Genomic DNA, 25,937 nt, shown 5'->3' on the forward strand with positions numbered 1-25,937 from the left:
TATATATATGCCTACTGAGAAGTCCTACTGATTTCAGTGAGTCTTACTCTCATTTAGGCTGCAGTCCTATACCTAGTTGCCTAGAAGTAAAGCCTATTCAACATGCTTCTGAGTAGACAAGTATAGGATTGTGCTGTAAGCATCTCAAGTATTCACACAAAACGTGGTCTTCTTCAAGCCAGACTTCTTGAACTTCCAACTTTTCATTTCATGTGTATTGACATCAGTTCCGACATAACGCTCTATACATCAACTTTGTCATGCTTTGGAGTTTGACATACAAACAATTATTTTAAAAAATTGATTAGTTGCCATTTTGTAGATTTGTTTGAATGATTTCTGTTGGGTTTCATTGTAGTTTTGAAACTTTTGCAAGATGCTCTGAATGCTTCTTCAAACAACGGCAGAATTTTATTCTTAATAAAAACAAAACGAAATTGGCTAATCTTCAGTACTGATTGTTGCTAGTACAAATGAGAAGTATAGTGATGGACAGGTTCAAGAACACACAGGTTCAAGCAAGCACACATGTGAATGTAGTACATGTGCATACAGAACATGAGAGAGATCACTCTCAAGGGCCAAGTTCAGATGTAACATTAAACCATAAACCTGCATGAGTCTTGGGCTTACATGCGTTCGCCTCCCCTATCCTTCCCCTTCATATGACAAGGAGGACAGCAAAAGTTTCCATTTTCACATTAGAACAAATCCCAGTGATGGCCTTTTGATGTCTGAGCTTGAGGAACTGTGGTTTGCTTTAATTATGGTTAGTCAAACAAACCAGGATCTAACCACAATTTACTTTTCTAGCTTCTTAAACTAACATAGAACAAACTACAGTTCTATAAGTTTAGAAGTCACAAAGAAATCACTATGGTTAGTTTTAAAGTAAAGCAGAAGCTTTTGATCTCCTCCTATCTTGCATACATGAAACAGGAGAAGAGGGCAGCGGAAAGTACATGAATCCATGACTTATGAAGGTTCTTTGCCCCAATGTTAAACAGCCACAAAGGTTTCCATGAGGAATTGTATATTTAGATTTTGCTGGTATATTTCAATAAAACATCCACCTTTTCCCCACCATTGTCAACTAATGGCATTTATATTTGTTAGTTTTTACTGTTGTTGTTAATATGTAGGATGGGGGTGGGCAACACATAGTCCATGGGCTGCATGCAGCCCCCACTGCTTCCCAATTTGCTGTGCTGGCAGCAAAAAGTTGATGGTTTGCCACCAAATTAGCTTTCAGTCTTGGTTTTTTAGGTAATTGTCATGGCTTGCCACCAAAATTTGGTGGCAAACTGCTAATTGTTCAGATGCTGCCACTGCCAAAATTTGGCAAGGTAGTGGCGGGAGTAAAGGTCCCAGGGGGTTCTGGGGTATTGAAATTGCCCCCAGAGCCCTCGAATTTGCCCAACCATGGTGTAGGGGCTCATGCCCCCCCATGTTAATCTTGGAGGTACCACAGGATTCTTTAATAAAACACAGTGGCTATGTATTAACAAACCTGTATGTGATACATTACTTCTGAATTGTGTTTCTGTCCACAGTGTTTCTGTTTCATCTGTCTCTTCTAGCAGAGATACAACACCCACAGACTTGAATAATTCTTGGTCAGGGATAAAGAGTTGTACTACTGGCCCATCTACTGAAAGAAGCTCCGTTTACTCCTGGAGAGATGATGTAGGTCATAATTTGTTAACAGGTTTTATCTATCCTGGTTTTAGAAAATGTAAAAAGTCTTTGTGTCTTTGCCTACCTTACATTTTCATCTTGGTCTCCATTACACTTATTGGTGAGGAAGGGCATCAGCTTTTTAGACTTGACCACATCAAGAGCCACAGTTTTCCATCTTTGTAGTGATTTCTGGTGACACAGTGAGACTTAGTACCAGTTTGGATGCAATGATCTCAGCTTGGTAAACCATGGTTTAGTGAGCTGGAAATGAGAATTAAACTCACACACTTCCCTTGCACACTGGCTTTGATGGTGCAGTTCTGGTCTGTTTAAACCAGAGTTCTCCATTATGTCTGAATGGGGAGCTCTGGTTTAATCTTAGTTTACTAGCCAGGATCTGAAACCACAGTTTGTTCCTGGTTTAAGAGATCCTGGTTAATAAACAAACATTAAATCAGAGCTGATGCTTGGGACATAGCAGGGAACTCTGTTTCAAACATACCAGTTTTAAAGTGCTGAAGCCACCATTTGAGGGTGAGATATGGATGGACAAACCTGTCAACTTCAGTTTCTCTCAGGTTCTCAATTTTTCCATCTTAAGTTCTGTCCCATTTCTCCATCGGTTTGCGACTTTTTTTTTTTTAAAAAAGTCTGCATGAAATGTAGTATGCATTTTTGTGTACATTTTCCCTGATACACAAATTTTATATGCAGGTTTGCCTAATGTATGAATTTTTTGCAAGCAGTTTTCCTTAATATAATGGTGTTTTGTACTCTCTCCCCGCCCAAATCCACACATTTTTGTGCACACTTTTCCTTAATGCACACATTTTTGTACCTATTTTGTGTTTGGAAAAATGCATCGCAAATTTCTAAGTACAAATACTGAAGGGTAATTATGGTCACGTATCCATTCAGGCAGTGTGAATTTGGTAAGTTCTTATTGAAATGTAAACCAAACAAAATCCTTCATCTCTAGTTTGGGGTGTGCAGGTGTGCCTGGAATTGATGCTTGTTCTAACGTGTTAAATCATGGTTTAGAAAGCCAGGATCGTTATGTTCAAAAGGGCCTTTAGCTATCCCTATCTTTAGCTATCTTTCAGCTATCCCTTTTCTTTTTTTCTGATGATTTTTCTTAGCTTCACCCTTCCTTACTCTTCATCTTCCCCTCCTGCTGTTAAGATTATTTCTTTTAGTAATTAATCAGTCAATAAATATGAGTTATTTTTGATCCCATATTACTCTCCTCTTAGCCTCTATTTTTTTCTTGTTCTCCTAATTCAGGGGTACTTTGTTTTCCCCAACATTGTCATCAGTACTCAAAATCTTTTTTGGTCCACATGTAGCGCGTTGTTGTCAGCCTTCTCCGCAGTCATGTTTAATTCCTTTCCTTCACTAGCTTCACTCCTGCTGTGATGTTTTGGAGCACATATGGCATAAATCCTGTGCTCTTTCTGATCCTATTGATTTTTGCCTTTGTTTAATTCACTCTTCTCCTAACCAATCCTATTTCTCTTAGCTTATGTATTCTCACTGTTTTTCCTCTTTGGCATTTTCCCCCACTTCTGCTTCACCTTCTTGTCCATGTACCTCTTTTTCTTTTCCTTCAGTTCTTTGTGGGTAAAGCTTGTACTGTTTGAGTTTCTCATTTTTCTCTCCTTATAATTACTTTCTTACTTTTATAGGAACATAAGAAGAGACGTGGTGAATCATACCAAAGGACTATATAGTCCAGCACCCTCTTTCCCATAGTGGCCAACCTATGTTTATGGGAAGCTCATAAGTAGGACATGAGGTCAATAGCCCTCACACATTGTTGTTCCTCAGCAACTGGTATTCAGAGGCATGGTACTTCTGATCCTGGGGGTATCATATAACCATCATGACTCATTTTCTTCTTCTTTCAGTGCCATATCCTCATTGGTTGTTGGCGATCACTCTGGCCCACATAAACTTATTTAGTGCATTTTGAAATAAAGTAGATTCCTTTCCTGTCCACTGTCTCACATTCTGCAGTCATGATCCTTCCATCCAGGTCTTCTTTTTCCTTCCACTTGCCTTGCATTATGAGTTGTAAAAGCTGATATTTCTTATTACACATTATATGACTGAAGTATGATAGCTTCTTTTCTTTTACACATTTCCGAATTTCTTTGGTCTTTCCCATTCTCTGCATTATGGTGTCATTTGTTACATATCGTCTCCAAGATATTCTAAACATGCAACTGTAGCACCATAGCACAAATGCTTCCAGATATTTACAGGCAGCATCTGTGAGAGTCCAGGCCTCCACTCTGTACATCAGCACTGAAAAAATGTAGTGCCTTAGCACACGAGTTCAAATATGAAGGTATAGGGTCAAGTTTCAAAGAACTTGCCTAAGGCAGTTAAAGGTGCTTCTTGCTTTCTCAATGTGAATTCTGATTTCATAACCACTGATATCCTCATAACCATTGATATACTCTATATCAGTGATTATCATGACTCATATATCATGACTCATAAGCATTGATATCCTGTATGAATTTTTCTAATCCCCTTTTAAAGGAGATTTTGATTTCTTTTTGTTCATCATTTCCTTCATTTATTTCTATTTCTTTTCATGATTGTGTTCAGTTCCACTTCTTCTAAACCAGCTATTTGTATGGTTGATCCTCTTCCATTCTCTAAATCAATTAAAATCTCTCAATCTCTCATTCCTTCTCTATTGCCTTTGTTAAGTTTTCACTCTCTTCTGGAATTTATCCTTTTGTTGTGCCTCTGCTATTGTTTCTCACATCCTCAAGAAATCTTATCTTGACCTACTTTCCTCTTCATTATTATTGCCCTGTTTCTCTCTTACCTTCCACTTTGAAAGTTCTTGAACAACTTATTCAGTTTATTTTGAGGAACTTACTTTTAGGTGGCTTAATCACAGCTTCAGATTCTCCATTGGGTATCTTTGCCCTGAAGGACCTAGGATCAAGATCAAGATGGTATTGCAATTCAGTAATACCTGGCATGGTATCAGCCCCCAGATCTCAGTCACTGCTGTTGAACTAGCAGTTGGCATTTGTCAGCCTGCACTGCACTGCTAGGGAGGGCTAGGGTCATTGTGATGCACAGCCTCTGAAAGGTGCACAGGATGCTGAACAGTTGAAGCTAGCAGTACCCTGCATCCCATACCATGGGGCTGCCCATGTGGTCAAAATCATCTCTATATCAGTGCTGGGCAGATGTTGGTCTTGTTGGATCAACTTTGTTTCTGAGCCTAGGAATTTGTTTTCAGAGCTGAACCTTCACACATAAATCCACTCCTAGTTACCTCAGGCGTTCTTCATTTCAGCAACCTAATTTAAGTGGGGGAAAGTCATTTTGTTGCTATTGTTAAAGGACTAGGAGTCATAAATCCTCGCTGATCTACTTCAGGCCATCCAGAGATCTACCAGTAGATCCCAATCTGCCTTATGCCCATCCCTGCTCTATATGATGCATCCTTGAGGATGCAGTTTTGTGGACGATGTAATATGTGACAGGCTTCAAAGCATAGCAGTTCCTGTTATATTAATGTATCGCAGAAATGCTGCTGCAATTTTGGAAATTGCTACGCCTCAATCTGTAGACATGTCAGGTTGTGTATTCTGTCCTCCACATTATTCCAAGCATGCATTGCACCTGAGGACCATTTGGACAACTTCATGTAGAAGCTATTTTGCCCATGCAAACTAGCCCTTTGTAAAAATCATAGGAACAATTTCTCTGTTAGGAGCAGAGCCAGGTGATTCTGCTTTCCTTGGCAAATAAACAATGCTGTGGTAGCTATAGTAGTGATACAGGGCACTGCTTGTGTCACTACCCAGCTGCCACATGCCTGTAGGATCCATCCTTTTTGCAGCCTAATCTATTTTACTGACAACTATATTTTAGTGGAATTCTGCCCACGGTATAAAACAATATTTAAAAGATGTGTGACTTTTGCTAAATTGTATCTGCAGTGACTTATAATGTGATTTTATTCAGTTTCCAGTGTGTGTCGAAATATTATTTGAAAACCTTAATCTCAAATTCCTTAGGAGTTTGATAAAGCTAATACACAAAGAGTGCATCAGTTGTTTCAGGATGTGGATGAAATGCTTTTTGAAGGAAAAGTGAGTTCCCAAACTGAGAATCTAAAGGCAGAATGTAAAGACTGGACCAACAGATCACTTCACTTAAGGCAGGTCTTTAACTTGTTTATTTTACCTACTCTGGTCTGTGGATTAGATTGTTACTTCCTAGAAGTATTTCCACTCAAAATGTGTTTAATTTGGACATACATACATACATACATATATATATATACACACATACCCAACCCAGTCAACCCCTGAGAACTTCTGAGGAGACCTTACTAGTCATTCCACAACCGATGGAGTGTCTCTAGGTAATGGCACAAAAGTGGGCCTTCTCATTGGTGGCACCCACCGTTTAGGACACTCTCCCACATGTGGTTTGAGAGACAGAAATGGTGATAAGTTTTAAACGCTTGTTGAAAGCGTACCTGTTCATGTAGGCTTTCCCTGACCTACACAAGATTATGTTACTGCCCTGCTCTATTGTTATTTTGTTGTTACGTTTTTAGTTATTTTATTTGGTTCTAATATTTTTATATTGTATTTTAATGTGAACCACTTAGATATTTGAATATATTAAGCAGTATAAAGGCATTATAAATACAATAAAAAGTTAAATTTGCTTTTTAAGCATTGGCTTAAGTAGTTAGCATCTTATAAATTTTATCATTGCTGGGTTGTAGTAACCAGCAGCATTGACTGCTACCCTCTAAGCAGCATTGACTTCTACTATTCTGGATTCATACATCTGTGCTGCAGAGCGATAACAGCTTTAGTTCAATTGTGTTGCATGTATTTGCAGGGTTGTTTTTTTTTTTTACTTCATTAGCAACCCTGCATTTGTTCTTTTGCAGGATATTGGGAAAACAGCTCCTTTTCCCCAAAGATGAGGGTTTTCAGCATTACCAGAGCAGAAATGCCAGCTCTGTATATTCCAGATCCTTACCTTGCCTAAGCGAAATTACCAGCAGCATGAAAGAGTAAGTTGCGATTTTAATGCAGATTTATCCCTTTATCCATATTTTTAAAAATATAGCTTATAAACAATTTTATATATTGCCAAAATATAGCATAACCTCATTGCTCCAAATGGAAGTGGTAACAGTATGCATCACCTAACATGAATTCATTCTAATAAGCAAAAAACTTGAATAGTTTTTAAATGGAGCTGCAGTGTAATTACACTCAACATTGCTACTTGTGGTAACATTGCAGCTAACTTAGCAAATTGAATAACTAGTTTTTTTAGAGATGCAAAAGCATGTACTGTATATTATATGATTTTCTTGGTTAAAGAACATCCTGAATACAGAGCAATAGGGTTGGACAACTGTTAGCGACACTGGACAATCGTCCTGGGTACTAGCCTGCAAGGCAGTGCTCAGGAGCCAGTTGGAGGTGATTGGCAAAAGAATCCTGTGGTTGCTTAGCAAATACAACTTCTCCCCTCTTTCTCTTGGACCTGGAAAAATTATGAGCTAATAGCTGGGCTAAGGCCAGTGGCAGTTATCTCTGAGGCAGGTCCTGTAAACTTTCCAGAGCACACTAAAGACTGTAAGGCATAGGTTGGCATGGGTCAGGCTTGTTGGATACACTTGGTTTTTTTTACTAGCACCCAAAGAACTATTAACTAGAGCCAGGTGCAAAAGACATGCACTTAGAATTAAAGAGCAGTGACCCTCGAGCATGTTCTGAGCCTAGGAATTTGTTTTTACTACCAGAACTGAACTGAGCTCACAGTCTTTCATGCAAAAGCCCACTCCTGTTTTCCCCAAGCTTTCTTCATTTCAGTAGCCTACATTGGGTGGGAGGGGGCTGCGGTGGCTTAGTGGTTAAGACGCTGAACTGCAGACCTGAAGGTCAGCAGGACAGCAGTTCGAGACCCGAGTGCCGCGTGACGGAGTGAGCTCCCGTCTTCAGTCCCAGCTCCTGCCAACCTAGCAGTTCGAAAGCAAGAAATTGCAAGTAGATAAATAGGTACCGCCTCGGCAGGAAAGGTAACAGCGTTCCGTGCACCTCGGTGTTCAGTCATGCTGGCCACATGACCACAGAAGCGTCTTCGGACAGCGCTGGCTCTTTGGCCTAGAAATGGAGATGAGCACCGCACCCTAGAGTTGGACACGACTGTTTGGGGACACCTTTACCTTTTACCTTTACATTGGGTGGGAAAAGTAATTTTGTGGTTGCTATTGTTAAATAGATGGGGGAGTCAAAAGCCCTTGCCAATCTTTTGCAAATCACGTAGAGATCTACAAGTAGATCCCAATCTATCTACTACTCACCCCTGCTGTAAGGTCCAGCCCTTCTTAGGTTTTTTCTCATTATGGGTTATTTTTTTTGTGGTTGACTGCCACATGAGTTGCGCTCTCTCTCTCTCTCTCTCTCACGTACATGGTAACTTTTAGTAAGCGTATTGCTTTAATAGCTTAATATTATTTCCCTATAAAAGATTAGTGTACATTATATTTGCACCTTTTTTTTCCTTTGTGTGTTAAAATTACTGTCTTTAGGTTATGTATCTCAGGATCTAAACTGGTTCCTGCAGCTTTTCCGGTGCACAAGGCATTCAGCTCTGAATTACCAGGGATTTCTCTAGCCGAGTTGTCAACATACTCATTTTTGGAAGAAGAAATCTATGATACAGAAGGAAAAATTGAAGAGTATCTTGCATTTGACAACAAGGAACTGTAACTGTTCAATTTTTAATAGATATAATAAAAAGTGATTATGATGGACTTAAAAAAAAATCAGATTTCCCTAAGGGCTGTTTCATTCATTGTGAAATGGCAAATGCATGTGCGTCAGGCCCAAACTACATGTGTTTAAAGGAGCATGCTTAATCTGTTTGTTTTTATTATGGATAAAAAGCAGCTGTGGAGCTCCAACCTGGAATGTGATTTGGATCAGGGACCCATACCAGTTTTCTGCAGAAAATTGCTCCCTAGCTGGCTGCTATTTTGCCCCTGAATGAAAACAGTAAACAACACCTTCAGGGCATCAAGCAGTGAGTAGGAAGTGATTGCCATAAGAACACCAGTGTGAGGCCTGATCTGGATTGGGAGCATGTTCCAGTTTCAGGCTCCATGGCAGCATTTTCTCCAGAATAAAAATGGCCAGGTTAAGCATGCTTAGTTTGGCCTTTCCTTATGGGATCAAGTGATAGGGAGTTAAGGCCAGTCTGTATTATACAGTTGGCCAGAAACATGTTTGGTATGTGCATAGATAACAGCTTTTACATGTGCATGTAAACTATGAGAGCGTTCTGCCCTTAAGAGGCAGCCGATACACAGTTTTAGATAGACAGAATCTAGGTAGAATTTAAATGTGATGCAGTTATTGCTCATGATTTGGCAAGTACTGAAGTAAAATTGTGGGACCCTATCTCTGCTCCAGTAGGACTATGATTAAATAGACTGTTATTAATAACTAATAGTGCTTGGTAATAAAGCTTTAATTTGCTTCAATCATTAGTGGTGATGAAAGTTTGGAGCAAAAGAATTCTCAACTTGCCCAAAAGAGGATTAAACATGGCATTCCTCCTGTTTCCCCCAATGCCTGTATCAAAGATGCTGTGGCTGCTGAAGTGTTTGATCATGTATGGAAGAATGTAATTCAAATACTGGAAGAATTAATAAGAAAATATTGGGAATCCTCTATCACAGGTAATTAGAATATTTATAGAACCATTGTAGAAACATTCTTAAAATGGTTTCTTGATATGGTCCATTTATATTTAGAGATTCAACCTGTTCTAAACATGGTTTAGAAATTTATAGATAGATGTGCTACTGTATCCATAGTCAATTATACCCCCCCCCCCAAAAAAAAAGATTGGGTATAATTTCTGTATCGGTCTTTGTGGAACAGTGCACACATAATCCTGGGGACTATGATATGCATTAACAATGGTTTATGTTGGTGCACATGTAACAGGGAACCATGGTTAGTGCTAGGAGGGAGAGGAAGTGTGAAATTGCTTCAGAGAGGGAAGGGAAGAGCATATGTTGCCAAGCCGATTTGCAAACCATGATATGCAGAATGCCAGCATTATGTCTGCAACAGACCTGTATAACATTTGTGCATGATCAGCAGTTTACATAAGTATATTAAATATGTTAATGTATGTCTCATTCATGTTGAGTTTTTTAATGATGGTCTAGAGAATGACAAGCAAATGGAGAAACTGAAAACTACTGGAAATAAATTACCAAATCTTCCTGTTTCCCGTGTTTCCGTTGATACATCAAGTGTGCTCCCATCAAGAGGGTCGGAGGCTCGAGGCATGGCTTTTGGATTACATTTTGTCTCTTCACAGGTAATATACCTTCTGCCAATAGTCATCACATGAAATCCAGCTGTTCTTATCAGCAGTACACAACCTCTTTTGCCACTAGCCATTCATTCATTTAATGGATTCTTCTCCCATATTTCCTTTAAGTTCAGTGGTTTGTTGCCAATCACCCTTCAGCAAAGACTTATGCTGACCTAAGGCAGTGTGTGAAGCATACTGATTTTCAGCATTCCAGTACTGACCCTCCATTTTCAACCTTTAGCTTTGGTGACAGGTTACAGCTGCTTTTTACATGTGTACGTACATGTGTATACATTGCATGCACACAAACACATTCAAGACAGACAAAACTCTGGCTCTACTTGGCCTCTTCTAGAATGGTTACTGTTGCAATGGTCTATATTTAAGTAAATTCAGTGGTTTTGAATCTGCTGAGAAATTAAAACTATTTCTGCGGTTAGTCAAGAGTCCACTTGGATATCAAATAGTGTTACTTCCTAAGTATGGAAATCACTTTCCATTCCCCCCTTGGCTTAATTACACAGCTTCTTTTGAGCTTGTTTCTGCATCTTTTTTGTTCTTCTGGCAAATCCCCCAAAGCAGTGGGGATTTTTAAGGAGGGGCCAAAGCTCAGTGGTAGAGCACATGCTTGGCATACAGAAGGTACCAGGTTCGATCCCTGACATCTCCAGGTGCAGCAGGAAAACCTCCAGCCTGAAACCCTGGAGAGTCACTGTCAGGCCAATAGACGGACTCAATATAAGGAAGCTTCATATGTTCCTATTTTTTTATTGATGTATTGTGCTGACATTTAAACATGCTTCTACATATTCTGTATTGTTTTAACAAAACTTTATACAATGTATTAAAAACATGATCTATTTTAAAATTATTATGGTGGGAGACTTTCCATATCAGTATGTCCTGTGCAATTCCTGGATAAAGATTAGGGGGAAGTAGCCCCACTAAACTTCACTAAAGACCTTTACAGTGGCTATCTATGTCTACTCAGAATTAACTCCCATTGAGTTCAGTGGGGCAAGTGCCCCCTGGCCATGAAGTGAGGTGGGTAATCACCAGAGAGAGGAACTTTTCAGAAGTGGCACCCCAGTGGTGGAACAGCCTTCCCAGAGAGGCTCACCTGGCACCATCTTTTTTGTCTTTTCAGTGCCATGTGAAGACCTTTCTGTTCATTTAGACCTTTTTAATAACTCATGCTTTATGATCAGGTCCTCTTAGTTTGAAAAAAAATCTGTGCTTTAAATTGTGCTTTTAGTTTTTAATATTTTGTGTCCTATTATATTGTATTCTAATTATTGTATTTGTTTTGTGAGCCATCCAGATAACCTGTTATGTGGCAGATATGCACATTCAGTAAATCAACAAATAAATAAATAAATAAATAGGATGATATTTCTGTCAACATCTGTATTGGGCCTTGTACATATTTTCGCACTGAAACCCAGAATTTCACACATATTTTAGGCCTTCAGACTTATTGGTAAGTGACCCTAGAGGAGTTAATGCATTTGTTTCTGTTGCTTTTTTTAGATCCACCGTTACCCAAGTAATTTACACAGTGATTTAAATGGTGTCATGACAATTCAAGCTAAACCACTGCAACAGAGGCATTTGGGGTTGGCAGAAAAGATACAGTATGTGTTGCAAAGACTTATTAATGAGATCACATTTCACAATTACAGTGCATGCTATATTTATTTTTAATTTGACTGAGTTACAATTTTGGATCTTGTGAAATAGTTGATTTATTTAGAGAGCAGTCCTATGGTACCTGGGAGAGCATCCCAGGGACCCCATAGGATTGCTCGTAAAACCCTTGCTCTGCTTCCCCCGAACTGTTCCGGTTGCCTCTCTGAGGTCAGAAACTTGACCTTGGAGTGGGGGAAAAGGGGGTGTTCCGGTGGCCAGGTACGGGAGGAGACTGGAGAGGCTAGGATATAAGTTATCCTAATCCTCTTTCAGCCCCTCCCACTCCAAAGTGCCTTTGCTAGACAGCCTAAAAGCCCATCTAGCAAAATCTGCTGCGCAGGAGAACGGGGAGGTGAAGATTGCCTCCGCTGCTCTTCTCTGCAATTAGGAGTGAGCAGTGAAGCGGCCAAGTTTGTTGATAACACCGAATTATTTAGGGTGGTTAAAAGGAAACGGGATTGTGAAGAGCCCCAAAAGGATCTCTCCAAACTGGGAGAATGGGCATCTAAATGGCAAATGCGGTTCAATTTAAGCAAGTGTAAAGTGATGCTCGTTGGGGCAAAAATTCCCAACTTCAAGTATAAACTGATGGGATCTGAGCTAGCGGTGACCGACCAAGAAAGAGATGTTGGGGTCGTGGTGGACAGCTCAATGAAAATGTCAACCCAGTGTGCAGCTGCTGTAAAAAAGGCAAACTCCATGTTAGGCATAATTAGAAAAGGAATTGAGAATAAAACTGCCAATATCATACTGCCCTTATACAAATCTATGGTGCGAGAACACTTGGAATACTGTGTCCAGTTCTGGTCACCACACCTAAAAAAAATGTTGTAGAGCTAGAAAAAGTGCAGAAAAGGGCAACTAAAATGATAATCTCCACTATGAGGGAAGGTTACAACAGCTGGGATTGTTTAGCCTGGAAAAAAGGAGGGTAAGGAGAGACAGGACAGAGGTGTTAAAAAATATGCATGGTGTGGAGAATATGGATAGGGAGACATTTTTCTCCCTCTTTCAAAATACTAGAACCCAGGGTCATCCTATGAAGCTGATTGGCGGGAGATTCAGGACAGATAAAAGGAAGTAGTTCTTCACACAGCACATAGTTAAACTATGGAATTTGCTACCACAGGATGTAGTGATGGCCAATTTGGATGGCTTTAAAAGGAGGTTGGATAAATTCCTGGAGGAGAAGGCTATCAATGGCTACTAGTCTTGATGGCTATATGCTACCTCCAGTACTAGAGGCAGTGAGCCTGTGTACCCCAGTTGCTGGGGAACATGGGTGGGAGGGTGCTGTTGTGCTCATGTCTTGCTTGTGGGTTTCTGGTTGACAGCTGGTTGACCACTGTGAGAATAGAATGCTGGACTAGATGGACCCTTGGTCTGATCCAGCATGGCTCTTCTTATGTTTTTATCTATATCTTCTCTTTTGGGGAAAGGAAATCATATTTGGGTATATGGCAGGGGGGCTGAACTCTATATAATGGCAGTGAAATTTGCTGAAATTGTTTTCTTTCCCCCAGGAATGAACAGGAGGACAAGCCACAAGGTGCAGGTTCCAATGTTAACTCAGCACGAAATCGGCTGGGGCGAATTACTGATAGCAGTGTTCTTTCATTATCTCGAGCGTTGCCTGGATCCTCTAGGAAAACAGCAGGCCATCGTAGGCTGCCATCGATAGCTACAGACCCACTGCGTTCAAAGACTCCCAATGTTTACAGTGATGAAGTCCTCAGGGGGACAAAACTGTGAGGCTTTGTTTCTTTTCTTTGCTATTGTGACTTTAGCAGCACGTTGAGCTCAAGTGATGGAGTGTAGTCAAGATTGTTTCACAATTCTCCAGTTGTATTGCACAAGTGCAAAACTTGGCATTGGGAACAGAATTTTTTATCTTGAAACCCTATTTTTTATTTTTTTTATTTTACTTTGCCCTTAAACTTGTAAAGGTAACAGTGAATGAGTTTTGGCAGTGCCTAGAGAAATTTCCAAAATCAGAGGAAGGTCTGAAGATCATAAATTAGGTTGCAGAATTCAGCCTTGGCACTGAATTTAGGATTTGGCTTGGTGTGGATTTTAATTTGGTTTTTTAAGCTCATAGTATACACAGCCCTGAGTTTTTGTGCCCTGTTGTAAGTACGTTAAGAACTAATGGTCAAATTTATGTAAGAGTTCTATATGACCAATAGGGGAAAATAAAATGCACATTCAGTGAGCGTATTCAATGGCCAATGAGTAGTGGGGTGTAGCTATTTAAGAAGGATGCAGACAAACTGGAGAGGGTTCAGAGGAGGGCAGCAAAGATGATCAGGGACTGGAAACAAAGCCCTAGTATGAAGAGAGACTGAAAGAACTAGGCATGTTTAGCCTTGAGAAGAGAAGACTGAGGGGAGATAAGATAGCGCTCTTCATGTACTTCAAAGGTTGTCTCAGAGAGGAAGTCCAGGATCTCTTCTCGATCATCCCAGAGTGCAGGACACGGAATAATGGGCCCAAGTGACAGGAAGCCAGATTCCGGCTGAACATCAGGAGAAACTTCCTGACTGTTAGAGCAATATGACGATGGAACCAATTACCTAGGGAGGTGGGGGGCTCTCCCACACTGGAGGCATTCAAGACGAGGCTGGACAGCCATCTGTCAGGGATGCTCTGACTTGGATTCCTGCACTGAGCAGGGGGTTGGACTCGATGGCCTTGTAGGCCCCTTCCAACCCTACTATTCTGTGATTCTATGATAAGTGGGAAGTGACACATTCTTGGAGAACATCACATTTATATGGATGTCTTGTTATTCAAAAAGAACCTAATATTTCACTAAAAGTAATTCTGCTATTGCCCATGCAGTATTTCTGAACAGCTCTTGAAGTGGTTGAAGGAACAGAAATACATGTAATCTTATATATCCATATTGCTGTCCCACAGGTGCACTGCCTTAGATCGCTTGTCCTCTCTACTCCCACCTACAACCCGGAACAAGTTACCACCAATAAATTCGGACACTGTTGATCAATATCTTTCCGTTCCTGGATCACGGCTAGGATTTGTAAGATAGATAGCCATTAATTTTGTTTATACAATTAAAACTTTTCTGAAAAGGCATTTTCTTCAGCAAAAAGCTGTATTTTTCTGTAACTTTTCACGGATTTTTTTTTCCATATAGAGCTGCATTGACATTTCCCCATTTTGCCTCACAGTTACTGAATTAGATTCTATTTCCTTTTTTGTTCAGTAGTTCCACTTCTGTACTGTCTGCATGTGCCTTGTTTAACATCTTAATTTTCTTCCTGCTGTTACATCTCCATTCATATTTCATTTTCATTCTGAGAAAAATCATGTAGCTAGTCCAGATTCCCTTAATAGAAAATATTACAAGGCACTTTAAGTGGTATATATATGGGATGGTCAAATATCATAGCAGATCTAACATTTGTCAAGTAAACAACTTAAAATGAACTGTAAACTAGGGCTAAGAAAAATATGGAATTACTCACTTTTCAACTTGGTTGAAAAAATAGGACAAAGATTATAGGAAAGTTAAGGGCTACATATGCCTATAGAAGAGGTGCCCATGGGTGCTCTGATTCCACCCCCAAATTTCCCATGCCAGTTTCCCCATCACCTGTAACTCTCCACTCCCTCCCCCAGAGATCCTCATATAGAGTGCTTTTTACCTTCCACTGCTAGTGGCAAGGAAAGACTTACCTGAATCAGGATTGCTGGTGCGCGCGTGTGTGTGCGCGCGCGTGTGTGCGCACGCATGCATGCATGCGTGTGGCCCTGGCCCCTAGCCAGCACCACATGTGGCCGGACTATTGCCTGGTCACAAATACCCACTTGCTGGGGAAGGTGCTCAAGAGAGTGGTGGCTCCCCAGCTACAGGCACTCCTGAGTGAAACTGGTTATCTGGATTCATTCCAGTCTGGGTTCAGGCCCAGTTTGGGGATGGAATCAGCCTTGGCCATCCTGATGGATGACCTTCTTTGGAAGAGGAGCAGGGGGAGCATGACCCTGTTAATTCCCGATCTCTCATTGGCTTTTGATACCATTGTCAATGTATCCTCCTCTTCCTCCATGAGTTGGGAGTTGGACACCCTGTTCTACAGTGGCTTGGCGTTTGCTTATGGGGTCAATTCCAGAGAATAACACTGGGTGACTGTGCCCTCAGTCCCCCAGCAGTTGAACTGTGGGGTGCCACAGAGCACGAATTTGTTTCCAATGTTATTTAATATCCACATGAAGCCGTTATGAGCGGTCATTAGGAGATTTGGGTCAAGGTGTCACCAGGATGCTGATGATACCCAGCTCTATTTCTTGGTGGCATCTGAATCAGGAGAGGCTGTGCACATTCTGAACCACTGAGTGGATACACTTATAGGTTGCATGAGGGCTAAAAAATTGAAGATGAATCATGATAAGACACAGGCAGTATGGATGGGTGGTTCCAAGGTCTGGGAATTGGGGCATTTGCCTGTTCTGGATGAGGTTGTACTCCCTTGGAAGGAGCAGGTATGTAGTTTGGGGGTGCTCCTAGATCCATTCTTGTCACTGGAGGGCCAGGTGACCTCAGTTGCCTGGAGTGTCCATTACCAACTTTGGTTGGTGTGCCAGATATACCCATTCCTGCATATGGGTAGCCTAGCCATGCCAATTCATGCACTGGTAACTTCACAGACTACTTTAATGTTGTCTGTGTAGGGCTGCCCATGTGCTTGGTTGAGAAGCTGGAGGTAGGGATGTACGAAACTCCCCTTACCTGGCTCCGCTGGATTCCGCTGGGGGCGGGGAGGCGCTCCGTCCCTCCCCCCGGAATCCTGGCCAGCCGGCTCCACTCCACGGGGATTCCGCGGAGCCGCTGGCCAGCTCCGCCAGCAGCCGGACATCCGGCCACTGGCTAGCAGGGACACAAATGGCGGCGGCTGTAGCCGCCGCCATTTGCATCCCTGCAGTCAGCCGTGATAGGCTTCGTAAAGGCTTACGTAGCCTATCACGTCTGGCTTAAAAAAACCCCCAAAAACGCGCGTACGCAAATGGCGGTGGCTATGGCGTCCGCCACACTATTTGCATTCCCCTTATTTTCTCCATCTTAGTCTACGTAAATATTTACGTAGACTAGACGGGCAAAAATAAGGAATGCAAATGGTGGCGGCCGTAGCCGCCGCCATCTGCGTACGCGCGTTTGTTTGTTTTTTAAGCCAGACATGATAGGCTACATAAGTCTTTACATAGCCTATCACGTCTTGTAAAAAAAAAACAGAACAAAACCTCCAGACTGCAAATGGCGGTGGCAGCAGCCGGTTGGAAGACCAGCCGCTGCCAGAGCCGCCGCTGCCTGGAAGATCCGCACCAATTAAGTCTCGTCCCGGGGGAGATCCGCGGGGGAGCGGGGGGTGGCAGGCCGTTCCGCCACAGATTTCAGGGGGCCGAATGCACTGGCATTCGGCCTCACCAAGATCCGTGGCGGAATTCTCTGCCATCCCTAGCTGGAGGTAATGCAGAATGCAGCAGCTAGAAAGCTTAGTGGAGCACCTAGCTATACACATATTGCACTTGTGTTAAAAGGACTGCGCTGGTTGCTATTAGCTACTGGGCCATGTTCAATGTATTATTATTGACATTCAAAGCCCTAAACAACCCAGGGCCAGGATACTTAACCAACTGCTTTACAGTATGTACACCAAATCGACCTCTGAGTTCTTCTGAGGAGGTCTTATTGGTCATTCCACAACCAAGAATATTGTCAGGCAACAGAATGTAAGTGGGCCTTCTCGGTAATGCACCCACCCTCTGGAACACTTTACCATGTGTGGGTTGAGAGGAGGAAACTTTTGTTGTTCAGTTGTTAAGTCGTGTCCGACTCTTCGTGACTCCATGGACCATAGCACGCCAGGCCTTCCTATCCTCTGCTCTCTCCTGGAGTGTGTTCAAGTTCATATTGCATTGGTGATGCTATGTAGCCATCTCATCCTCTGCCGTCCCCTTCTCCTTTTGCCTTCAATCTTTCCCAGCATCAGGGTCTTTTCCAGGGAGTTTTCTCTTTGCATTAGGTGGCCAAAGTATTTGAGCTTCAGCTTCAGTATCTGTCCTTCCAATGAATAGTCAGGGTTGATTTCCTTTAGGATGGACTGATTTGACCTCCTTGCAGTCCAGGGGACTCGTAAGAGTCTTCTCCAGCACCACAGTTCGAAAGCATCAATTCTTGGGCACTCAGCCTTCCTTATAGTCCAGCTCTCACAGCCATACATTACTACTGGGAAAACCATAGCTTTGACTAGACGGACCTTTGTCGGCAAGGTGATGTCTCTGCTTCTTACTATCCTGTCTAGGTTTGCCATAGCTTTCCTCCCAAGGAGCAAGTGTCTTTTAATTTCATGGCTATAGTCACCGTCTGCAGTGATCTGGGAGCCCAAGAAAGTAAAATCTGTCACTGCTTCCATTTCTTCCCCTTCCATATGCCAGGAAGTGATGGGGCCAGATGCCATGATCTTTGTTTTTTTAATGTTGAGTTACAAACCAGCTTTTACACTCTCCTCTTTCACCCTCAACAAGAGGCTCTTTAGATCCTCTTCGCTTTCTGCCATTAGGGTGGTATCGTCTGCGTATCTGAGGTTGTTGATAATTCTCCCAGCAATCTTAATTCCGACCTGTGATTCATCCAACCCGGTGTTTCTCATGATGTACTCTGCATATAAGTTAAATAAGCAGGGCGACAATATACAGCCTTGTCGTACTCCTTTCCCAATTTTGAACCAATCGGTTGTTCCATGTCTGGTTCTTACTCTTGTTTCTTGACCCTCGTACAGGTTTCTCAGGAGACAGGTAAGGTGGTCTGGTACTCCCATCTCTTTCAGAATTTGCCACACTTTTGTTGTAATCCACACAATCAAAGGCTTTAGCGTAGTCAATGAAGCAGAAATAGACGTTTTTCTGGACTTCTCTTGCTTTCTCCATGATCCAGCGAATGTTGGTGATTCTGCCTCTCAAAACCCAGCTTGTACTTCCGGTAGTTCTTGGTTCACATACTGCTGAAGCCTAGCTTGTAGGATTTTGAGCATAACCTTGCTGGCATGTGAAATGAGTGCAATTGTGCAGTAGTTTGAACACTCTTTGGCATTGCCCTTCTTTGGAACTGGAATGTAAACTGACCTTTTCCAGTCTTGTGGCCACTGTTGAGTGTTCCAAATGTGTTGGCATACTGAGTGCAGCACTTTAACAGCATCATCTTTTAGGATTTTAAATAGCTCAGCTGGAATACTGTCATCTCCGCTAGTTTTGTTGTTACTAATGCTTCCTAAGGCCCACTTGACTTCACTCTCTAGGATGTCCGGCTCAAGTTCAGTGACCGCACTATCATGGCTATCAGGGACATTCAGATTTTTCCTGTGTATAGAATCATAGAATCATAGAATAGTAGGGTTGGAAGGGGCCTACAAGGCCATCGAGTCCAACCCCCTGCTCAATGCAGGAATCCAAGTCAGAGCATCCCTGACAAATGGCTGTCCAGCCTCGTCTTGAAGGCCTCCAGTGTGGGAGAGCCCACCACCTCCCCAGGTAATTGGTTCCATTGCCGTATTGCTCTGACACTCAGGAAGTTTTTCCTGATGTTCAGTCGGAATCTGGCTTCCTGTAACTTGAGCCCATTATTCCGTGTCCTGCACTCTGGGATAATCAAGAAGAGATCCTGGCCTTCTTCTCTGTGACAACCTTTCAAGTACTTGAAGAGCGCTATCATATCTCCCCTCAGTCTTCTCTTCTCAAGGCTAAACATGCCCAGTTCTTTCAGTCTCTCTTCATAGGGCTTTGTTTCCAGTCCCCTGATCATCTTTGTTGCCCTCCTTTGAACCCTCTCCAGCTTGTCTGCATCCTTCTTAAAGTGTGGTGCCCAGAACTGGACACAGTACTCCAGATGAGGCCTAACCAGTGCTGAGTAGAGGGGAACTAGTACTTCCCGGGATTTGGAAGCGATGCTTCTATGAATGCAGCCCAAAATAGCATTTGCCTTTTTTGCAGCCACATCACATTGTTGGCTCATATTCAGCTTGTGATCGATGACAATTCCAAGATCCTTCTCGCTCGTAGTGTGGTTGAGCCACGTATCCCCCATCTTGTAACTGTGCATTTGGTTTCTTTTTCCTAGGTGCAGAACTTGGCATTTGTCCCTATTAAATGCCATTCTGTTGTTTTCTGCCCAGCACTCCAGTCTATCCAGATCACTTTGAATTTTGTTTCTGTCTTCCAAAGTATTAGCTATCCCTCCCAATTTTGTGTCATCTGCAAATTTGATCAGCATTCCCTGCACCTCCTCCTCCAAGTCATTAATAAAAATATTGAAGAGCACTGGGCCCAGGACTGAGCCCTGCGGTACCCCACTCGTTACCTCTCCCCAGCTTGAGAAGGTCCCATTGATAAGCACTCTTTGAGTCCGATTCTGTAGCCAACTGTGGATCCACATGATCGTTGTTTCATCTAGCCCACTTCGAGCTAGTTTGCTCATCAGGATATCATGGGGCACTTTGTCGAAAGCTTTGCTGAAGTCGAGGTATATGATGTCTACAGCATTCCCACGGTCTACAAGGGAGGTGACTTGATCAAAAAATGAGATCAGATTTGTCTGGCAGGACTTGTTTTTGACAAATCCATGTTGGCTTCGAGTAATCACTGCATTGTTGTCAAGGTGCTTCCAGATGGATTGCTTTATGATCTGCTCCAGAATTTTCCCAGGGATTGATGTCAGACTGACTGGTCTGTAGTTCCCAGGTTCCTCCTTTTTACCCTTTTTGAAGATAGGGACAACGTTAGCCCTCCTCCAGTCATCTGGCACTTCCCCGGTCCTCCATGATTTCTCAAAGAGAATAGACAGCGGTTCTGAGAGCTCTTCTGCCAGTTCCTTTATGACTCTAGGATGCAGTTCATCTGGCCCTGGAGATTTGAACTCATTCAAAGTAATGAGGTGTTCCTTGACCATATGCCTGTCGATCTCAAGCTGCAATCCTGCCCCTTCAGCCTGTACTTCGCCTTTGCCAGGGGGGTCATAGACCCTCTTTTGGGAGAAGACTGAGCCAAAGTAGGAATTGAGCACCTCTGCCTTTTCTTTGTCATCTGTTATCATTTTGCCATCCTTATTTAATAGCTGAACAACCATTTCTTTCCTCTGCCTTTTACTATGCACGTAGCTGAAGAAAGCCTTTTTGTTGTTTTTAGCATCCCTCGCTAACCTCACCTCGTTCTCCGCTTTAGCCTTCCTGACGCCATCCCTGCAATTCTGTGCTACCTGCCTGTACTCTTCCTTTGTTACTTGGCCTTCTTTCCACTTCCTATATGTGTCCTTTTTTGTTTTCAGGTCATCCCTAAGCTTTTTGTGAAGCCACATTGGCTTCTTCTGTTGTCTTCCACCTTTTCTTCTTGTTGGAATTGTTTGTGATTGTGCCTTGAGAATTTCCTTTTTTAAAAGTTCCCACCCATCTTGGACTCCTTTTCTCGCTAGCATTGCTTGCCATGGGACCTTACTGATCATTGTTCTGAGTTTATTAAAATCAGCTTTCCTAAAATCCAGGGTACGCGTTTGAGTACACTCGGCTTTTGCTTCCCTTAGAACCAAGAACTCAAGTACAACATGGTCGCTTTCCCCCAGAGTTCCTGTAACTGCTACTTTATCCACTAAGTCATCTCTGTTGGTTAGGATCAAGTCAAGGATAGCCGATCCTCTAGTTCCTTCCTCTACTTTCTGTAGGAGGAAGTTATCCGCCACACAAGTCAGGAATTTCCTGGAGGGGCCATGTTTTGCAGAATTTGTCTCCCAACAAATATCGGGGAAATTGAAGTCCCCCATTACTACTACATCATGCTTCCTTAAAACATTGGCTATTTGCTTTTCAAAAGTTTCATCCTTGGCTTCTCCTTGATTGGGTGGCCGGTAGTAGACTCCGACCACCAGGTTCCTTTTATTCTTTGCTCCATTTATTTCAACCCAGATGCTCTCGATGGGGCTACCAAGCTCCTCCTCCTGTATTTCTGTGCAGAGATATGTATTTTTCACATACAGTGCAACCCCGCCTCCCTTTCTGTTCCTCCTGTTCTTTTTGAACAAGTTATATCCTTCAACTGCTGTATTCCAGTCATGAGAGTCATCCCACCAAGTCTCAGTTATACCTATCAAGTCATAATTTCCCTCCTGTATTAAGAGTTCAAGTTCGTTCTGTTTGTTTCCCATACTCTGGGCATTAGTATATAGACATCGAAGACCATGTGCTTCATAGTCTGGCTTTCTTCCTACATGTGTCTGAAGACTATTATTGGGCGCTATCAGCGCTGTTCTCTCCATTGCAGTGCATGCGCCTACGTCCATTGTTACCCCCAACATTACATCTCCCTTCCCCGTAGGATTCAGTTTAAAGCCCTCCTGATGAAGTTCTTCATGCTGTGGCCAAACACATTCTTCCCAGCCTTTGTGAGGTGCAACCCATCCCTAGCCAACAGCCCATCTTCCAGGAAGTATAGCCCGTGGTCCCAGAATCCAAATCTCTCTCGTCGGCACCACCTTCGTAGCCAGTCATTCACCCGGAGTATTTTTCGTTCCCTTTCTATCCCTCAAAGTTCTTCTTTGTAGTTCTTTGTGTGTGAACTTTGTGTAGTTCTTCTGTGTATTCTTTCCACCTCTTCTTAATCTCATCTGCTTCTGTTAGGTCCCTGCCTTCTTTGCCCTTTATCATACCCGTCTTTGCACAAAACAATCTCTTGAGATCTCCGATTTTCTTGAAAAGATCTCTAGTCTTTCCCATTCTATTGTTTTCCTCGATTTCTTTGCATTGTTCATTTAAGAAGGCCTTCTTGTCTCTCCTTGCGATTCTCTGGGACTCTGCATTCAGTTGGATATATCTTCTCCTTTCTCCCTTGCTTTTCGCTTCCCTTCTTTCCTCAGCTGCTTGTAAAGCCTCATCAGATAGCCACTTGGCTTTCTTGCATTTCTTTTTCTTTGGGATGGATTGAGTTGCTGCCTCCTGAACAATGTTACGGACCTCTGTCCATAGTTCCTCAGGTAGTCTGTCTATCAGGTCTAATCCCTGAAATCTATTCCTCACCTCCACTGTATATTCATAAGGGATATGACTTAGGTCATACCTGAATGGTTTAGTGGTTTTCCCTACGTTCTTCAATTTAAGCCGAAATTTTGCAAGAAGCAGCTCATGATCTGAGCCACAGTCAGTTCCAGGTCTTGTTTTGACTGACTGTATGGAGCTTCTCCACCTTTGGCTGTGAAGTACATAATCAATCTGATTTTGTTATTGACCATCTGGTGATGTCCATGTGTAGAGTCGCCTCCTGTGTTGTTGGAAGCTGAGTGTCCTTTCGGCTTTGGCCCAGCTGCTTCACTCTTTCTGGCACTACTTGGAAATACCCTCTACTCTTCCCCAGTAGTCCTGGGTGGCCCTGCACGGCATAGCTTATGGCTTCACTGAGTTACGCAAGCCCCTTCGCTGCAACAAGGCAGTGATTCATGAAGGGGAGGAGGAAACTGGTGTGCTTCAAATGCCTCTTGAAAATGCATTTGTTCACTCAGGCTTTCCCTGACTTTTAATTGACCATGACACTGCTGTGTTTTGCTGCTTCTGTTGTAATTTTTAAAGGTATGTATTGTTTTATACTGTTTTTATATTGCTTTTTATATTATATCATATATGTTCTTATGTAAACCGCCTTTAAATCATGTGATACCAAGCGGTTTAGAGGCAACTTAAATAAAATAAATAAATAAACTGGTGGGTTGGGGCCCTTATTAAAATGGGTCCCAACCATTTTTGTATATATGTTGGACAGAAAGACAAGGGAAAGCAAATGCAAAAGGGAACAATTCCTTTACCTTTCATAGTTACTTAGAAGAGGGAATTGAGACAGCTGCAATTGTTATGCAGCGGTGAGAAAATCTGCATCTCCAAAAGAGGAGAGAGATGGACATATAGAGTAAAAGAGAATAGATCTCATGTTGCAGTTAAAACTGGATCCTAGGCGTGAAAATGTTACAGATTCCTGCATTAGCTAATTAAGATGAAACAGGATGCACTGTTCCACCCCAAGGTTTTTTCTTTCAGCCTCCCTCTGACTATAGTTGTAGGACTCTTCCAACTGCAGAAGAGGCTATGTGGGATAGGAATGGGAGAGATGTAAGGTAGAGTAGATTAAATATATTTTAAAACTATATGAGGCCCAGTTTGCCTGTTTGAGTAATTCTTTCTTCATGTTCTTGCAAAAGATCAGTCAGGAGTCTGGTGTGTCCCACTTATATCGCTTTAGGAGTTCAGACACCGTTTAACCCTAATTATCATCTCTAGTCTCGAACAGGACCTCATGCAATTATACTTCTCTCCTTTCATGCTAAAATACATGACATCTTCATTTTAATTTATTTGAAGCCCAATTGAAATGCCCAAGTAAGTAATTTTAGAAGCTTTTATCTCAGTGTTCAGAGGCTAGTTGAAAATTAGCATTTGGGTTGCAATAAAAAGATCAATTGAAAAGCAAAAGCATTCTTACTTGAACTGCTAATACTAATTTACATTTACATTTTTCAGCATTGCGTTTACTCTTTTTTCTCCTCCCACCCTCTTTCCAGAATAGAGGAAGGTATCCTCACAACAGAATATCCAGTGCAGTAGCTGATGGTATGGAACGGCAGCCCCTTAGAGAACGAACTGTCATAAAAGATCAGTTTTCAAGACCTAATACTACTCACACGTTCCGGGTAGGTACTTGAAAGTCTGCAACCTCTGATAAGAAACTGGAAGCAGGGGATGAAAGAAATCTCTCTGTGAAACTGTTTATAGAAAGTCCTGCAGTTCTGTGGGGACTGGTTGCTTCTTTTCCTTTCAGATATTATACTATGGAAAACACAATTTGGAAGGTGCATAGGTTGTAGATCTACATTCCTCTTCTGCTATATCCTATAGTATTAGGTCCACTGCTCTGATTTGGAGGTCTCCTACTTGGGACACATCATTGTTCCAAGTACTCACTGTTACTAATATGGTCACCAACCCATTGTCCGCCCACCTCCATTAAATTGTATGCTTTTCTCAATTGCTAGCCTACATCTGATGCTGTCCTTGGAACAGGAGGTGGTCTGGGCCACTCTTCAGTGCTTCTTATAGAATAGTTACATCTCTGTAACTCTTCCTTGTGTCCCAGTCAGTGGCCCAGTTCACACATAATAGTGGTTCACACATAATAGTGGTTTCTATATGCACACGATTCCCACCCCCCCTTGTCCTTCCATGTGGCCTGGAGAAGGACTTTGCCAACATTTAGTTTCACTTTTTCCTAATCTCAGTTTGTCATTGTGTATGAATCAGAGACTGTGGTTTCACAATTTATGGTTTGTTAAACAATAACCCATTGTTTGAAGCTGGTTTATTTTGAAACTGACCGGTGTTTGTGATAAACCATGATCTCTGGTTTGTATACAACAATAACCTGAGATTAGGAGAAAGTGAAACTAAGCACTGGCAAAGTCTTCCCAGCTGCAGAGAAGAAGGAAGGGAAATGTGAGACCGAAGCTTTGTTCTGGCTCATTGTACCTCATGTTGTTGTTGTTCAGTCGTTCAGTCGTGTCTGACTCTTCGTGACCCCATGGACCATAGCACGCCAGGCCTTCCTGTCCTGCGCTCTCTCCCGGAGTGTGCTCAAGTTCATATTCGTTGCATCGGTGATACTATCTAGCCATCTCATCCTCTGCCGTCCCTTTCTCCTTTTGCCTTCAGTCTTTCCCAGTATCGGGGTCTTTTCCAGAGAGTTTTCTCTTCGCATTAGGTGGCCAAAATATTTGAGCTTCAGCTTCAGCATCTGTCCTTCCAATGAACACTCAGGGTTGATTTCCTTTAGGATGGACTGATTTGACCTCCTTGCAGTCCAGGGGACTCGTAAGAGTCTTCTGCAGCACCACAGTTCAAACGCATCGATTCTTTGGCACTCAGCCTTCCTTATAGTCCAACTCTCACAGCCATACGTTACTGCTGGGAAAAACAAAGCTTTGATGATACGAACCTTTGTCGGCAAGGTGATGTCTCTGCTTCTTACTATGCTGTCTAGGTTTGCCATAGCTTTCCTCCCAAGGAGCAAGCGTCTTTTAATTTCATGGCTACAGTCACCATATGCGGTGATCTTGGAGCCCAGGAAAGTAA

At 42.3% G+C, this 25,937-nt stretch overlaps 1 protein-coding gene across 2 annotated transcripts in view; it reads left to right on the top strand.

The window, feature by feature from the left end:
• Nucleotides 1–25,937, top strand: part of FAM149A (family with sequence similarity 149 member A) — a 69,143-nt gene that overhangs the window by 35,590 nt on the left and 7,616 nt on the right. For both annotated transcript variants that reach the window (XM_084856625.1, XM_084856627.1), the window contains exons 3-12: nt 1,554–1,686; nt 5,733–5,875; nt 6,626–6,751; nt 8,282–8,458; nt 9,243–9,433; nt 9,932–10,086; nt 11,614–11,717; nt 13,296–13,520; nt 14,692–14,812; nt 24,374–24,502. In XM_084856625.1, coding sequence (XP_084712751.1) covers nt 1,554–1,686; nt 5,733–5,875; nt 6,626–6,751; nt 8,282–8,458; nt 9,243–9,433; nt 9,932–10,086; nt 11,614–11,717; nt 13,296–13,520; nt 14,692–14,812; nt 24,374–24,502 — 1,504 coding nt within the window. The remainder of the gene's footprint in view (nt 1–1,553; nt 1,687–5,732; nt 5,876–6,625; nt 6,752–8,281; nt 8,459–9,242; nt 9,434–9,931; nt 10,087–11,613; nt 11,718–13,295; nt 13,521–14,691; nt 14,813–24,373; nt 24,503–25,937) is intronic.

Source organism: Heloderma suspectum, chromosome 5, assembly GCF_057233095.1.
Source record: "Heloderma suspectum isolate Gila_16-S chromosome 5, 16-S_ref, whole genome shotgun sequence".
Classification (NCBI taxonomy): Eukaryota; Metazoa; Chordata; class Lepidosauria; order Squamata; family Helodermatidae; genus Heloderma; species Heloderma suspectum.